Raw genomic sequence first — 13,912 nt, 5'->3', positions numbered from 1 at the left:
TCATTTCCATCTAGAACTGCTGGTTGATTTAATGTGTGACATTTTTAAACTTGAAATTGAACAGAAATGCATATTTGTAATTATGTGCCTGAATGTTTTTCACACTTGAGATTCATAACTTGCTGCTTGTTGAAGTTGCAATTAGGATGTTTGCGAGAGATAAAGAAACAATTTTTTGTATGATGTAGACAACACTGTGAATTCAGTGAGTTTTCAATTCTTGATATACCCCTGGCCCAAGCTTAGTTAAAACTAGTCAATCAACATGAGGTTGGAAGTGATAAAACATCTATATGAAAAAGGATTCTCTGCCACGCACAGTTGATAAGATGTACTATAGCCATCATGGGAAGCTAATTCGATGTGACAAATCTGCATTTAAATGCTCTGATACTTGATTATTCGTTAGCGATTACCTTCGGGTGTTGAAATCTGCAGCAGAAGGCTCTGTAGAGCCCATTAGAGATTGGTCCTCGTAAAACGTCAGTAGTTTGATCAGTTTTGGATACAGAAGCACCTGCCAACCAAGCACCTTGCACTGAAATAGGATAAGTAGCTTTTACACACAATACATGTCAGGGATTCCATATGCATATAACATGCATCAGACAAGTGAGGCTCTGCCCACTGGCACAAAAGTGTGTATGAAAAATGAACATTATATTACATATGAACAGGAATGATGCACAAGAAAATGATGACGTGTACTCTTCCGATATTTACTCCTACTGTATATAAGTTGTGTTACAGACTACAGGCCCAGGACATTGGTGCACACGCAATCCGTGCATTATCTGAAAGGTGTGGTGGAAAGATTGGTTTCTCTGAGCAGTTCTTTCAGAATATTGTGTCATGGAGGCATTCCTGTCTGACCTTTTCCATGAGCTCAAGGAAAGAGATGTGAAACAACTTTCCTGTGCAAGTATGAATTATGAGCAGAGTTATGTTTGCCACACTACTTTAATCTTCAGCCAGAGACGTTTCTGAAATCTGTTCCTGTCAGTTGCTACGGACCTGTGGCAGAGAGCAAGGGTTTTGTTCATGAAGGTCAAACTGAAATTACAAGGCGTTAGACAGTAACAATTCACAACATTAAAGCAAGCAGTCATAGGATGTTCAAGGACACTGCGCTAGACTTGGCTGCAAGTGTGGTTTTGATTGTAAATTTTAGTCACTTAGAAACTTGGCACCCAACCATTTTTGACCATCTGGCTTGCTCATAAATTTCAGTAATCTCAAGTTATTGTAGTATGGAAATGTTACACAATAAGGACTATATGAGCATTCATTCACCATCATGTTCTTTTATGAAATTGCAATTGTATATTTTTATAACTGCAAGTTAGAAGTATTGCTGAACACTGAAATAAACAAATAGAAATGGGAGTTTTTGTGAACAAAAATAGAGTATCCCCAGGGGCATGAGGGAACAGTCACTTTCAGGAACAGTGGCTTGAAACCTGGTTCCAGACCGGGAGACCTAGTCTGAGGCAACTTTTCTGTATCAAACCCAAAGTGCTCTGAAACCTAATCTCCTGAAACCAAGTTCCAAGCCGCAAAGTGGCTTCGTGTTCCCTCAGCTTAAAAGCAGATCTGGAACTTTTAATTTCCCAGAGCAGAATGTATTATCTACCTTGTTGGGGGAGGGTTCTGTTTTTGTCATCAGCCAAGGAAGGAAAGGCTGTGACAACGGGGATATCAGCACTTCACAGCAAACAGGAAGTACAGCGGTGGACATTTTAATTCACACAATAAAGTTTTTATTGTTTCATCTTGTAACAAGATGACCAGCTGCCACTTCACATCTTTTAAAACAAAAACAATATATTTATTCATTTTAAATTATTTTTTAAAAATGGCAAAGTCATCTTTTTAATAAAAAAAGATGAAGTGTGTGCTTGTCTTCTTGTAACATGTAATATTTCTCTTTGGTCAAAGCCTCCAAAGTGAATGTTGTGAACCGAGATTGCAGTAGAGCAAGCCCTCTGATCATTCATTGAGCAGAGTTTTATCTAGTGCAAAATGGAGAAGGGTCTAAAAGATGGGAAATGTGTCTAGAATTGATGGCCACAAATGAAATATTTACAATGAAACTGACAGTAGGGTATATTTGCAGTAATGAATTTGTCTATTTGAAGATGTACTGTTGAAATGATTAAAATCATGCACACTGCTGTAAATCCTTGATGTTTAGCTATGCTGTGTATCTAGTATACAATACTGTTCAACATTCAAGTGTTTATACAATTCAAATATTCATTTAATAACATTGTGTATGTCGTGTATACTTTCATTGTGTGTTGTAATGACATTAAAAAAATAAATAAATAAACAAAATGCTTCAGGTAAGTTTTAGTAAACTCTAGATGCCTGACAGCACCATTTATTTAATCAAGAAACAATCGTTTACAAATCAGGTAACAGAAAATACATTTTTTTTTTTGTTCTATTTTTTTTTTTTTTGCAAAACTACAATTTTGCAGGTAGGCCACTTTTTCTCCCCCATTACAGATTTTTTTTTCCTTTGTAAACTACCCTCTAGTTTATAAAACATGACAGCAAGTACTGACACCACCCGATGTTCATCAGAAGCCTTAGGGATGTCACAATATTGCAAGAGATGGGTAAAACAAAAATTCAGGGTTTTCACTTAAAAAATAAATCTTAATATCGTACTCCAAATCCCAGGATACAGTGTGGATTATCAATAAATAATTATAAAAGCATTTATATTTAATTTATCTTATCTATAGGGACCTCAAATCCCCACTATATTTATATAAACACCACTATACCCTGGTTGCTTCTGTGGAACGTACTGTAAGTAGTTAGGATTTCTGGACTGATCCCTGTACACAACATTGTGACTCCTCTAACATAACATGCTTAAGACTCATTCACCTAAGCAGATTTTTTAAACAAAATCCTGCTTATTTAAAAATACACCTTATTTACACATTCAATACCTGCCACAGGCTTTTTATTTCAAACATGTAATTACTGTCGTTCAAAACTTTAAGAGATGCATCAGGAAAATCTATATTTTCCTTTTGCATCTCGCGTCTCAGCCACTTGACAACCAGTGTTAAAAAAAGCTATGGGTTTAAATCTAAACTGTACAAATGGTGGTACAATGTGCAGATCTTACATTAAACCCCTTATTTAATTTGAAAAGACATACATCTCCAGTGCATTCTGGTTGGTTAGGTGGGCAACTCATTTGCATCTGTTGTTACATTCATTGTACCACAGATCTTACTGTAATACACCATGTGGGATCGAAAAAGGAAGGCATACGAGAAATGATCCTTTTTCTTCCTCTATTAACTTACCTGAACATTTCCACTGCTGCGGCAAGGAGGATTCCTAGACACATTCATTAATAGGAGAACATTCTATGCAATCCGATGGCAGTTTTCTGGGCAGTCTTCACAGGTACAGATATTGTAAGACAGAGTTCAGATTCTATAATTTTTTCTCGATAGTCTTTCTTTTTGGCAGCATCGATGCATTAGACTTTTAGCTTCTAGATTATGGTTCTATAAATTGTTTATTACAAAAAAAAAAAAAAAAATTAAAAATGGCCCTGCATCAAAAAATAAAGTCTGCATTTAAAATACTAAATTTCTGTTAAAACAAATACATCTACATAATACTGAAACTTAAAACAAGATTAAATGTTTTCTTTTTTTACACAAAATTACAGTAGTACGGTTTAAAATACAATTTGGTGTACAATCAAATTAGATAAGTAACATTTTAAGACACCAATAAATAAACCTGTGTTTCCATAAAATCACGAATCGTTGCTTATGCTGCAGCGAAAAGCATTAACAAAGCAAAACAAAAACAAACCACTACATCTGTTTTTCCACCAGGATTACAACTGCCAGACCTAAACAATTCCTGTGATTTCTTTAACACAAAGAACAATTAAAATGTATAAATAAACAAGGCAGTGCCCACATGTAAAATAAAAGAGTACAAAAATAAATACAAAAAGGTGAATAGAATGTGATTCTGCTCATTAGTATAAAACCATATTTTAAAAAAAGGATCCTTCCGTCACAACCAGTGTCTTTTTTTCTAAAGTGTGCTCCTACAAGAATCAGAATACAAAATCCCTGTGGTTTTATTCCTCACTCTGCCCTTCATTTAAATTGGTCTGGAATGTGTCCCATTTGTGACTGCATACTTGTGGGTGGGCTGGAGATGCCTTCTGACCAATCAGACATGGAATGTGGGGAGGAGCTTGACCACTGGTCCGGGGATTCTGGAGAAGGAGTCAGAAAGGGGTGGTCTGGCACCTGGAGCTGGTGGTTGGGGGTATTGTCCAATGGGGAAGAGTAGCTGTGCTGGGAGGGAGGGGTGAGGAACTGGGTGGTGGGCATGGGTTGGCTGAGGGATGAGGGAAGGATCTGGGTCTCTTGTGGCAGTATGGTGTGGATCGGCATGGTAGTGCCAGACAGCTGCTGTAGATCCGACTGGCTCAGGTCACCAGCAATGAAGTTCTGGCCAATAGTGTGACCGTTGGTGGCAGTATTGGAGTTCTGGTGCTGCAGTTGCATGCTTTGCTGCTGCTGTAACTGCTGCTGCAGGTTCTGCTGATGTTGCATTTGTTGGATCTGCTGCGTCTGCATTAAATGAGGCTGGCTGGCAAGCCTCGTATTTTGCATCCCTTGGTAGCTCATCATCTGGGACAAGGTGGTGGTGGGAAGCCCGTTGTGCAAGGAGGTCATCATACTATGCTGCAGGGCTTGGTTGACCGGGTGCATGCTGCCCTGGCTGTTGCTCCTCATGGGATTGAACTGGTTCTGCCCCATGGGAGCTTGCATCCTGGACATCCAGTCGCACTGGCCATTCATGGTGGGCCCCCCACCCATAGTGAAGCTAATGGAACCATTGCTCAGAACAGTGCTGTTGGGAGTGGACACAGGAAGGTGCGAGAGTCGTGGCGGCACAGACTCAAACATCCGATTGGAGCTGCCCATGGACATATCCTGCTTCCCAGTCATGCCCAGGTGGTTTACACCAATGTGGGCATCAGACAAGCCCTGAAGATGGTTGAGGGGCATGGAAGGGGACTGCTGGAAGGGAGAGGTCATCATGCGTGGGGAAGCCACATCCGACATGTACCCATGAGGAGACTCGAGGGAATCCACTGGCGACAGCACAGCTGAGCTGTCCAGCAGACTGCCTTTCCCATCTTGGGACTTCTTCCTTCTCGCCTTGATGTCTTTGGCATCTTTGCCATTGCAGCTCATGCCCTTGGTGCTTGGCTTTCTGGCTTTCTTGCCCTGCACCGGCTTCATGTTCCCCAGGTAGCTGTTGGGCGAGCAGAGAGTCGGGGAGAGGGTGGCTCCAATGTGGCCATTGTGCATGGGAGGGCTCCTCACCAGGTTGTACTCGTCCAGCAGGCGTACAATGTCATGGTGCATGCGGTCCTGCGCGATGTCCCGAGGGAGACGGTCCATGTGGTCAGTGATTTCCCGATTGGCGAAGTGATCCAGCAGGACTTTGGCAGTCTCATAGCTTCCTTCTCTGGCAGCAAGGAACAAAGGCGTTTCCTCCTGTGAAGAGAACACAGAAAATATATATGTTTACTGCATAAAACTAAAAGCAGAGAGTACAACATTGATATTTCTTTCTTTTATTGCTTTTATAAAAAATAAAAAAAACACACTGTGAAAGTCGTATGCTTTGAACCAAGAGGGTTTTCCCAAGATAGCTACTCCTTAAATGAAATCAAACATTTAAGTAATAGTTAAACACAAGCTTTTTCCATACCGATATAGAATGTAATTACTATTGATAGATTCTCAAGAATCCACAATTAAAATCAATGCACTCATTTACCACAAAACTGCTATTCAATAACACCTTTGCAGATTTTTACCTTATTGTTCTGCATATCCTTATTGGCTCCATTCTTCAGCAGCACCATCGCAGCCTCCACATTGTTCACAGCTGCAGCCCAGTGCAAAGCAGACTTGCCTGAAAACAAAAAAGGAAACAAAATGAATTCCCAAGTTCAAAACCAGAGCAATTGAGGCATTTCCATCCTCGAAGAAAGAAGGAACAGGAGCATACCAAAGTCGTCGATTGCGTTGACGTCTGCGTGACAGTTGATCAGCTCTTCCACCATGCCTTCGACTGCCAGACGAGCTGCCAGGATGAGGGGAGTGGTGCCATCGTGCATGCGGGCATCCAAGTCTGTCGCTCTGTTCCTAATCAGGATCTGGGGAGGAAGCCAAATGAATCATGTTACCAAGGACAGCAAGCTACGCCCAAGGAATATGGGTGGTTAAAAAAACACTATTCTGGGAGAAAGGAAAGATAGATGTGTCTTGCAAAATCAATCTGTTATATAATGGATTGAGATCTACCTGGAAGACTCCCTGAGCATCAGCAGCCACGGCAGCGTGCAGAGGTGTCCTGCCCATGTTGTCTTGGGTGTTGGCATCAGCGCTGGCCTCCAGGAGGCGCTTGGCTGCGTCCGAGCGGGCGTAGCGGGCTGCCAAGTGGAGTGCCGTCTCCCCGGTTCGGTCGGTTTGATTGTGCAGGATGGCACCTTGGTAGATGAAGTCAGAGATCACATTGGCAGAGGCGTCCTCTTCCTCCTCGCTGTTTCCAGTCTCCAGCCCCCCACCGCTGCAGGACGCGATCATTAGGGGAGTGAACCCATCTAAAGAAAGACAACAAACAAACAAACAAAAAAAAAAGTTAGCATTACATCAAACCCCTGTGGACATCTTAAATTATGAACATTTGTGTTGTCAAACTGTAATCTATCAGATATTAAATTAAAGCCTTCACCTCCAAGTATTCTGCCTTAAATTGCTGCACATTTCCCCCTCAAGAATTCCCTTAGCTTACACCTCCTGCTCACTGAACACACACACACACACAAGCTGCAGTAAAAGGCATATTCCTGATCTCAAGTTTGTTATTAATATTAGGATACGCCAATAGATCCCTCCCAATACTGTTTATTATTAGTTCCAAAGCCATTGCGCTGTCTGTATGTTACATTAGATCTAGTGCAGTTCCAATATTGCTGGGCATTCAGGTATTAAAGCTACTCTGTAGTTATCACGCTAATAGAGACACTTTAAAAGGGTTGGGAAATAGGTAATATAAACTGGTTTCCTGTACCTGGCCCCCTGACGTTGACATCCATGCAGTCGATGTCGATCTCTCCCTGTGGAGGAGTCGGAGCTATAGAGGGGATGCGAATGTCAGCTGCATCCAGGTGCTGCTGAGTCCACTGCCTGTGGTCCGACTGATCATCCAGGTCCAGCATCGCCTGCTCTTCAAACTAGCCAAGCAAACAAGTTCACGTTAGAAATCCCAAATGCAATCCTTTATTCATATCTAAAGAAGCAACCTTTGTAAAAAATATGCCGCTTCTCAAAATGCCATACAAATTCCAATAACTTCTTTCCTTGTGTTTTAAAAGTATTTTCTTCTTTGGTGTGACCAGCAAGCTGGATTCAAATAATGAAAGCCTTACTCGGAATCGCTTGGTGTCCGAGGGCTCTTCGTCTCCCCATTCATTCTGATTATCATCCATCAGCGATAAATCCGAAGCAATTTTCAATGGCCTTTAAAGAAAAAAAAAAAAAGACAGGCAAAGCATTTTAAAGTGATGTACTGTGTATACTTATCTATTTTTACATGTACCTAGCAGCAAATCTGCACAGCAGTCCAATACGTAAAACAAATAGTACATCTCTACATTTCATCTTAAAAAATACCTTTACATCCAATGATCAAACATATTCAGCTCTTCTTAAAATCAGAGGTGCCCAGGAACGTTAGCGAGATGGTTTAAGCCGCGGTGATCACTTACTTTAATCCAACCGAGTCCTCTCCCACCGGCTCACGCCGCTTCTTCTTGCTGGGTTCCGTCACTTTGAAGCCCTCGGGGAACCAGAGCTGCCCGTGCTCCCTGCGCCTCTTGCGGGACACCAGCACCCCCACGCCGATGCAAGCCAGGAAGGCCAGCGCGCACACCACCACATACATGGGGTACAGCTCCGACCTCTTCTGCTCCTCCGTGTTCTCGCCTGCAAGAGGAGAGAGGCACATTCTCAAAATCAGGATCCACGATGCCCGACACCTGCAAATCGCAGCTGGAGCGAGGCATTGGGTTTCTATACGGGAACCAAGGAGCTAATCATTTGTAAAACAAAGTTGTTTCATTCGCTAATAATCAGAATTGCTAACCAACCAAAAACACACAAAAAATGTCTCCTTCCCTTTCAGCCCAGTGTACCGAGAGACAACTTCCCCATTTCTTCTTTAAGAAAAAGGGATTAATGAACTTCAAATTACTGCACGCGCTTTAAGCTGTAAAGACCATGGATTTATTAGGATTTTCAAGATAACAAAGACTCCCAACTTCTAGCACACTCCCGATCAATTTTTTTTTTCCTAATGATTTTGAAATGATAAACTCTCACCACTAAACCCTCAGAGAGACATTAAATCCCGGTATTACATTCAACAAGGTTAAGGTTGCAGTATCCCCTTTCCACAATGGAGGACTTTGATTTACTTTAATTAACCGTTTTGGTGCCTGCAGTTTTGAGCCCTTATATTGAAAACGGAAAGTATTATTATTATTATTATAATGAATTTATTTTTGTCTTTTGTTAGAATAGGCAGAATATATATTGCAGCACAATGTGACTTATTTTCATTAAGAACATTTTAAATATCAGTAATGCAGAACTAAATAAAGGGTGAGCGGTATGGGGCGTGTACAAGACTGGGGCAGCGATTAGTGGAAGTGTATCTGGACTTACTGGTAACAGCCTCGATGATGTAGGGAACATTCAGATTGCCACTGGAAGCCAGAGCACCGAGGAAGGCTGCCACGTCGGTTGCACTTTGGAAGCATTCTGTAGATTGCTGATAGCACTGCCGGTTATCAATCTCCAAATAAACCACCGACCTAAAAAAATGTAAGAGACAATTATATATACACACTGTCCTATTGGGATCTATATTTGTTTATGAAACATTGTCTTGCAATGTCTTCTATACATGATTGAATAAGAAAACGGTTTCAGCTAATGCATTGATCAAAATTTGTCTCGTGGTTAGTCACTTTTGCTACTCAAACTGTATGAAACTATTATAAAATAAGTGTTTTATGTTACAGATAAATTAGGTACATTTACATACCATACAATGTATATTGGTCTCGGAATAAGCACAAATGCTAAAGCCCTTGGAACCATTAAATAATCAAAGCTGCACCGCAGCTATGCAGGGCCAAGGCCAACCAAGTCCAGCAGCCTGCCTCCAGACTCACCCCTTGATCTGCATCTGGTCCAGCTCCCGGCGCTTCCTGGCATTCACCACGGTGTACATGGACTTCTTCATCTTGTTGAAGACGTTGCTTGGAATCTCTGCCCAGCTGCCTGATGACCTCTTGATGTTGTGCTTCTTGAGCTCCTGCTCGCTGCCGTAGTAAGGGTAGATCATGGACTCGCCATTCTCATCCTTGCGGAAGACCACGTTGGTGTGTAGCACCCGGCTGAGCTCCCGCAGGAACCCAAACGAGTTGTTCTTGAGCTGCTCTGGAGGGATCTGCACCACCAGTACCAGCCTGCCGACTGCTAGCTTCTCTGGCGAGCTGGTGCAATCCAGACCGTCCCATTCGCACTCTGCGTTGTTGCAGCCTTGGTCACAGTGCCCATCCGCATAGTGGTCTTTACAATACTGATCATACAGGGGGCTGGAAGGAAACCAAAAGTTTGTTAACACAGCACGCAAATGGGCATTGGAGAATGAAGACTGTGGGTCAGCATAGGAGGGGGTAATATCGGTAAACTCAAAATGAAGCATCATTCAGGAAAGAGGTCAGCATTGCCCATCAGAGGAAGTCAGAGAAACCAATTATGAAATTACATCTGTTATATGTGTTTTTCAATTCCTCCTCTTGAAAAACCGCCCCCCCCCCCCCGGCAAAGATTTATACTTCTGTTTCAATTCTTTCAATAATATTGGTCTTGCACCCAAACCTGTGTTTTTAAAAAAGTTACTTCTTGCAATGACTCACATAAATGATCTGGTAGCAGCAATTAGACCACATGATGCAGCCTGTTAAGCTAAACTGGCACCTGCTCATGGTGGTGCATGTTGATTTCAGCAGCTAATCAATTTAAGACAATTGGAACCAGTACTGCTTGAACATAGCCTGATTGCTGTTTTTAGTAACTGCAGTGCAGCTGGATTGTCTATGAAACATGTGTGGCTGTACTTACTTGCACTGGCTGTCCAGGTTTTGACAATCAAAGCCATCGTAGAGGCAGCCGGGGTTGTTGCACTGCTCGTCACACTTGCCATCGTTGAAGTAGCGCCAGCACTGCAGGGACTGGGTGCAGTTCTTCCAAGGGTCATTGAAGTTGAGGGAACAGTCTCCCCCATCCCAGCCGCAGGCGTGGTTATTGCAGACTCGGTCACAGATCTTGTTGCCCTTGCGCTCCTCACACTCTGGGTTCTCACAACGCTCCGTGATCTCAGGGGGTGGGGTGATGTCTACGCCCATCCCGCCAGGGAACTTGTAATCCAGGATGTGGCACCAGAGCCCGTTGAAGTTGGTGGGGCAGGTACACTGGTAGAAGGGGGCCTCCTGGAAGAACTTGCAGGTGCCACCGTTGTAGCAGGGGTTGGAATTGCAGGGGCTGTTGACGGGATACTGGCACTCCGGGCCAGTGAACTCAGACGGGCAGACGCATCTGGGGGCATTAGGGCCATTGATGCACTTCCCTCCGTTCTGGCAGCGTAGGCTGCCACAGGTGCGGGAGTCATATTCACAGGTGGACCCGTCGAAACCCTGTGAAATAAAATAAATACAAAAAGTTATTTCTTTATATTGTTTAAAGTTAATGATATGCTTTTTAACTATAATGTCCAATATACTTACAGGAGGACATCTGCATATGAATCCATTAGGTGTATTGCTGGCCACAGCACAGGTTCCTCCGTTCCGGCATGGCTTCCCCTTGCAGCCGTCAAACACCGCGTCACAACGCCGGCCTGCCACAAGCAAGACAGCGTTTAAATACGGAGTGAAGGCAGAGAATGAGCAGGACCCAAAACCGACTCTGCATCCTGAATGTTCATTTTAAAAGCATTTCTTACCTGTGAAGCCAGTGCGGCACTCACAGCGGTAGTTGTTGATGAGCTGGATGCAGTTCTGGGTGCCACGGAGGTCACAGGGGTTGGACAGACACTCGTTGACGTCCCCTTCGCAGTGCTCGCCCACAAAGCCTGCCAGGCAGATGCAGTGGTATCCTCCCACTCTGTCTATACACTTGCCGTTGTTGAAACACTTGGGTTCCAACGTGACTGGATCGACAAACGGGTTGCAGTCGTCCACATTGATCTCGCAGTGCACACCTGGGGAGGGAAGGAAGGTCAATGGCATTGAGGGACCAGCAATGACCTGCATTCTGTGCATCAGGCTTATTAATGCTAGAGACATTTCCATAACATGAAGCAGTACGATTCTTCCAAGGTTACTAAGTGATGGAGAGGTCTCAAACTCCCATTAACTTGTAACAAACTATTGTTAAAATTCTCCAAGGCAAGCAGGTAATGTACCTTGGGTTCCCCGTGGGCAGGAGCACTTGTAGGTATTAATGAGGTCAATGCAGGTGCCTCCGTTCATACAGGGTTGGGAAAGGCACTCGTTGCTCTCCTCCGAACAGTTAAATCCCTGGTATCCCGGCACGCACTACAAAAACAAAGAAAGCAATCAATATTGGACATAAAACAAGCGACAGGAAGCCTTTACCAGCCTTTTAGTTTGTTATGCTTAGCAAGCAGTTGCAACACTACAAATAAAAATACAAGATTAACAGTCAAGCATTTAACTAGTGCTGAGGCAGGATAGGAGAAGTAATTAGACTATTGGGGTTCATGTAGCTGGGAAGCTTTACATAAAATACTTGTATTTCGTGCGTAATAAAAACCATCAAACATCGTCTCATGCAATAAAGCAATGCTCCACTCTCTGCTGTAGAATAGCCCGTTTTTCCTTACCTGACAAGAGTATCCACCAAGGTAGTCTATGCAGGTCGCTCCATTCTGGCAGGGATTTGGAGCGCACTCATCCACCTGTTCCTCACAGTAGCTGCCCGTGTATCCAGTCTGGCACCGGCAGTAATGGGTGTTGCCAGTGTCCACACACTGGCCCGAGTTCCTGCACAGCTGAGGCACGTCAATACCTAGAGGTTGAGATTGAAGAGTGTCAATGTGCAGGAGAAAATAATTTTAAACACTCTAGCAGAGCCAGTTCAGAAAAAAAACACCCAAAGAAAGATGGTCTAAATGCAGCAGTAGACTCTGACCTTGCTGTTTAGCTGCCACCTCACAGGAGACACTGGGTACGTCACAATAGAGGCCGGTCCAGCCGCTCTTGCACTCACAGCGGTACGAGGTGCCAGTCTGCCAGCATGTGCCTCCATTCTTACAGGGGGAGGAGTCACACCAGCGCACCAGGCTCTGAGGAGAAGCAGGAGGACAGGGTTAACACCTGATGTTCAACAAAACTTGAAGTATTTTATAATTGAAGACCCATGACTAATTTGTTTCCCATTGAGCCATTAATCCATCTCAGTCTCAAGATTCTCTTAACATGCGTTTATTTAATAAAAGCTCAATGATGGATGACCGAGGAAGAGCACAGCCCAGGTATGTTACCTGGCAGTTCAAGCCATTGTAGCCCTGGGGACAGGTACACTTGTAGGTGCCGTAGCTGTCTTGACAGGTTCCTCCATTAATACAGGGGTTGGAGTCACACTCGTTGATATCATGCTGGCAGTAGCTGCCCGTGAAGCCAGGAGGGCACAAGCAGGTGAAGGTGTTGATGCCATCCACGCAGGTACCACCATTGAAACAGGAGCTTCAGATAAAAAGAAAAATGGGGGGCGGGGTTTTAAAAACACACCAAATATATTAACCTCCCTACAACACAGCTTTTCTTTTTATAGTTTTATAATTGAGCCCAGGAATAGTGTTTCTGCACTACCTCTCAGTGCAGTCGGGGGTGTTGTTCTCGCAGTGGATGCCGCTAAAGCCCGCGGGGCAGCTGCAGGTGTAGCTGTTCACGAAGTCGGTACAGTTGGCCCCGTTCTTGCAGGGGTTGCTGTCGCACTCGTTGATGTCCTCCTCACATATCGGCCCACGGAACCCTGGCAGGCAGGTGCACACAAAGCTGCTGATGCCATCGGAGCAGGATCCGTCATTACTGCAGGGGTCTGGGTAGAGAAACAACAAATCATATTAAAACTGAAAACATTTGGGTTTTATTGACCTCTTTATGATAGTGGTGCGCAGGTGCGGAAGCCGCGGTCTCACTTACTGGGCTGGCAGTCGTCGATATCGGTTTCACAGTTACGTCCCGAATAGCCGGATTTACAGTTGCACCTGTAGCCGCCGATGGTGTTCTGGCAGGGGGCAAAGTTTCGGCAGGGATTCTTCACGCACTCGTTGAAGTCGATTTCACAGGTCTGTCCTGAAGACGCACACAAGAAAAAAGCACCACATTTCAGGACATTTTTCTAAATGTTGGTTGGTCAGTCTGAACACCTAAAAACATTGGAATGAAGCTGTGGATGCCTACCTTGCCAGCCCTCCGGACACACACAGGAGAAGCTCTCATAGTCCTCCGACTCCTGGCAAGCCCCCTTGTTCTTACATGGGTTTGCAGCACAGGGAGCGAGGAGATCCTCACAGTTCGCTCCTGTGAAAGAAATACATTCAGATCAAGAACTGCATCCTTTCAGGTGGTGACACATAAAACAGGGCAAGAATATCTACAATTGAAGTCATTATTAAATCTTAAGATATCTTGTAAGTGGCGCATGAATCTTCAGTCCTACCATTTCTGAGC

General features: G+C 43.8%; 1 protein-coding gene across 1 annotated transcript in view; it reads right to left on the bottom strand.

Moving 5' to 3' along the window:
• Positions 1-2,350: 2,350 nt before the first annotated feature.
• Positions 2,351-13,912, bottom strand: part of LOC117422323 (neurogenic locus notch homolog protein 1) — a 34,428-nt gene continuing 22,866 nt past the window's right edge. Inside the window, exons 16-34 of the mRNA XM_058987041.1 lie at positions 13,643-13,762; positions 13,382-13,534; positions 13,049-13,277; positions 12,721-12,922; positions 12,369-12,522; positions 12,061-12,245; positions 11,620-11,752; positions 11,158-11,415; positions 10,940-11,052; positions 10,278-10,849; positions 9,323-9,748; positions 8,811-8,959; positions 7,853-8,069; positions 7,514-7,604; positions 7,156-7,318; positions 6,387-6,685; positions 6,091-6,238; positions 5,897-5,994; positions 2,351-5,570 (exon numbers count right to left, since the gene is read on the bottom strand). Coding sequence (XP_058843024.1) covers positions 4,152-5,570; positions 5,897-5,994; positions 6,091-6,238; positions 6,387-6,685; positions 7,156-7,318; positions 7,514-7,604; positions 7,853-8,069; positions 8,811-8,959; positions 9,323-9,748; positions 10,278-10,849; positions 10,940-11,052; positions 11,158-11,415; positions 11,620-11,752; positions 12,061-12,245; positions 12,369-12,522; positions 12,721-12,922; positions 13,049-13,277; positions 13,382-13,534; positions 13,643-13,762 — 5,129 coding nt within the window. The 3' untranslated portion in view covers positions 2,351-4,151. The remainder of the gene's footprint in view (positions 5,571-5,896; positions 5,995-6,090; positions 6,239-6,386; positions 6,686-7,155; positions 7,319-7,513; positions 7,605-7,852; positions 8,070-8,810; positions 8,960-9,322; positions 9,749-10,277; positions 10,850-10,939; positions 11,053-11,157; positions 11,416-11,619; positions 11,753-12,060; positions 12,246-12,368; positions 12,523-12,720; positions 12,923-13,048; positions 13,278-13,381; positions 13,535-13,642; positions 13,763-13,912) is intronic.

The sequence above is a fragment of the Acipenser ruthenus genome, chromosome 15, assembly GCF_902713425.1.
Source record: "Acipenser ruthenus chromosome 15, fAciRut3.2 maternal haplotype, whole genome shotgun sequence".
Classification (NCBI taxonomy): Eukaryota; Metazoa; Chordata; class Actinopteri; order Acipenseriformes; family Acipenseridae; genus Acipenser; species Acipenser ruthenus.
The sequence above is the reverse complement of the archived record's forward strand: the minus strand, read 5'-3'. Positions and strand labels throughout refer to the sequence as shown.